Source organism: Engraulis encrasicolus, chromosome 21, assembly GCF_034702125.1.
Source record: "Engraulis encrasicolus isolate BLACKSEA-1 chromosome 21, IST_EnEncr_1.0, whole genome shotgun sequence".
Lineage (NCBI taxonomy): Eukaryota > Metazoa > Chordata > Actinopteri > Clupeiformes > Engraulidae > Engraulis > Engraulis encrasicolus.
The window spans coordinates 19,729,557-19,732,056 of NC_085877.1; the positions used below are offsets into that span (position 1 = coordinate 19,729,557).

Sequence of the window (2,500 nt, forward strand, 5' to 3'; positions counted from 1 at the left end):
GTGATGAGCATGCATAACAATATATACACTTGATGTGCAGGCACTGACGGCAACACATTCACAAATACACACAGGAGTTAGACACAAACATAGAAACTCAAACACACACACACACACACACACACACACACACACACACACACACACACACACACACACACACACACACACACACACACACACACACACACACACACACACACAAATGCACACAAATGCACACACACACACACACACACACACACACACACACACACAAATGCACACATGTGTCTGCACTCTGAAACATGTGTGCACAAAGAAATCAATACATAAAAACGTCCAAGTTAGATAACACCCACACCCAACACCCACACCCACACTCAAACACACACACACACACACACACACACACACACACACACACACACACACACACACACACACACACACACACACACACACACACACACACACACACACACACACACACACACACACACACACACACACAGACTAACCTGTTCCTTGACTGCAAAGTTGACTATGGTGGTCTTGGTGGATATCTCAGGTGTGTAGTGGGGATTGGAGAGCTTGGTGGTGATGTAGAAGGAGAAGTCAGGGTTGTACTCCACTTCCTTATCACCCAGCTTCAGCAGCAGACGCCCACCTGGAAAACCACATTACACACATTACATTACACTGCATTGCATTGCATTACATTACATTACATTTTTGCATTACATTACATTAAATTGCATTGCATTTGGCAGACATAATCATAGCCAAACACCACTAGCAGATACAAAGTGCACAGGAGATAATACAGAACGACAAGTGCATATGCTAAGTAGGGTTAGTTTCAGCAGCAGACACCCACCTGGAAAACACACGCAGGGACACACAGCACATATTTGCAGGGCTCTAAATTAACACCCGGTAACTGGCCAAATGCTGGAGAAATTTGAGTTTATAGTTGACTTACTTTAACCCATTAGTGAGTGCGTGTTTGGCTAGTAAAATTAACATCTACTAGCCATTTTTGCTGCTGATGAAAAAGGTCAATTTAGAGCCCTGTCTGGGTGAACAGGTCACATAAAGTCACATCAAGTGAGATGAGGTGGCCATCAGAAGGGTTGTTGTTTGTGTGTGCTGACTGTTAAACCAATGAGTTGTTGAGGTCGCAGCCCTAGTTTGGTACCCCAGTGGCCCAAGTTTGGTGTCCGATGGGGCAACAGTCTTCTCCCCTACACACATACTACTGATTTGGCACCATGTTTCCTTGACTGCACCGTGAAATGGCCTTGCCAAGGTCTAGGTAATCACAATTAAATCACCCCATGTTCCATGTCCCATGGAAGTTGCATGGTATACACATGGCAGGGGAGAAAATAAGTATTTCTATGGTGTCAGGCGGGCTGGCTGGCTTGCCTTGAGGCTATTGACCCAGCTGTGTGAGCAATATGGACCCCTGGATGGGTGGCCCTCATGCCTCCTGGGTTCTAATGAAGGAAGGGCAACTGCACTCAACTCTTCATGAAATGTGTGTGTGTGTGTGTGTGTGTGTGTGTGTGTGTGTGTGTGTGTGTGTGTGTGTGTGTGTGTGTGTGTGTGTGTGTGTGTGTGTGTGTGTGTGTGTGTGTGTGTGTGTGTGTTGTTGTTAGGAAGTGCATTTAGGTTAGACAGTACAGTAACATGTCCACACCACATGAGCTTGTGTGTGTGTGTTTGTGTGTGTGTGTGTGTGTGTGTGTGTGTGTGTGTGTGTGTGTGTGTGTGTGTGTGTGTGTGTGTGTGTGTGTGTGTGTGTGTGTGTGTGTGTGTGTGTGTGTGTGTGTGTGTGTCTGCATGCGCTACTTACCAACACGGGTGACGGACTTGTTGAGGATGGGGGCGAGCGAGGGGTCCAGTTCCTCCTGGACGTTCTGCAGAAGAACCGGAGAACCAAACTGCACCGCATTCTCCAGAGTACGCAGGAAATCAGGCATCTGCAGGTCTATCACTTTCAGACCCTAGAGAGAGAGAGAGAGAGAGAGAGAGAGAGAAAGAAAGAGAGAGAGAGAGAGAGAGAGAGAGAGAGAGAGAGAGAGAGAGAGAGAGAGAGAGAGAGAGAGAGAGAGAGAGAGAGAGAGAGGAGTGGGGTGGTGGTGGTGGTGGTTATAAGTTCATAAGAATAAAAGGTGTAATGGATAGATAGAGGATAAGAAAGACTTGCTGAGTTGTGTTCATTGAAATCCCTTGAATTTACCATTATTTGCATCGTCATTATCTTGTCTTTCATGTGTTTGAGTGTGTGTGTGTGCTCCCTCTTACTATGTCAATAGACAGAAATAAGATATGGAATATGCTATGTCCCCCGCCACCAGACCCTGGTATATTACACAAACACACACACACACACACACACACACACACACACACACACACACACACACACACACACACACACACACACACACACACACACACACACACACACACACGCACACACACGCACACACACACACACACACGCACACAC

The 2,500-nt window shown here is 46.5% G+C and overlaps 1 protein-coding gene across 1 annotated transcript in view; it reads right to left on the reverse strand.

Moving 5' to 3' along the window:
- The window catches only part of dnah2 (dynein, axonemal, heavy chain 2), a 453,668-nt gene that overhangs the window by 54,355 nt on the left and 396,813 nt on the right, over positions 1–2,500 (reverse strand). Inside the window, exons 72-73 of the mRNA XM_063186341.1 lie at positions 1,841–1,991; positions 501–649 (exon numbers count right to left, since the gene is read on the reverse strand). Coding sequence (XP_063042411.1) covers positions 501–649; positions 1,841–1,991 — 300 coding nt within the window. The remainder of the gene's footprint in view (positions 1–500; positions 650–1,840; positions 1,992–2,500) is intronic.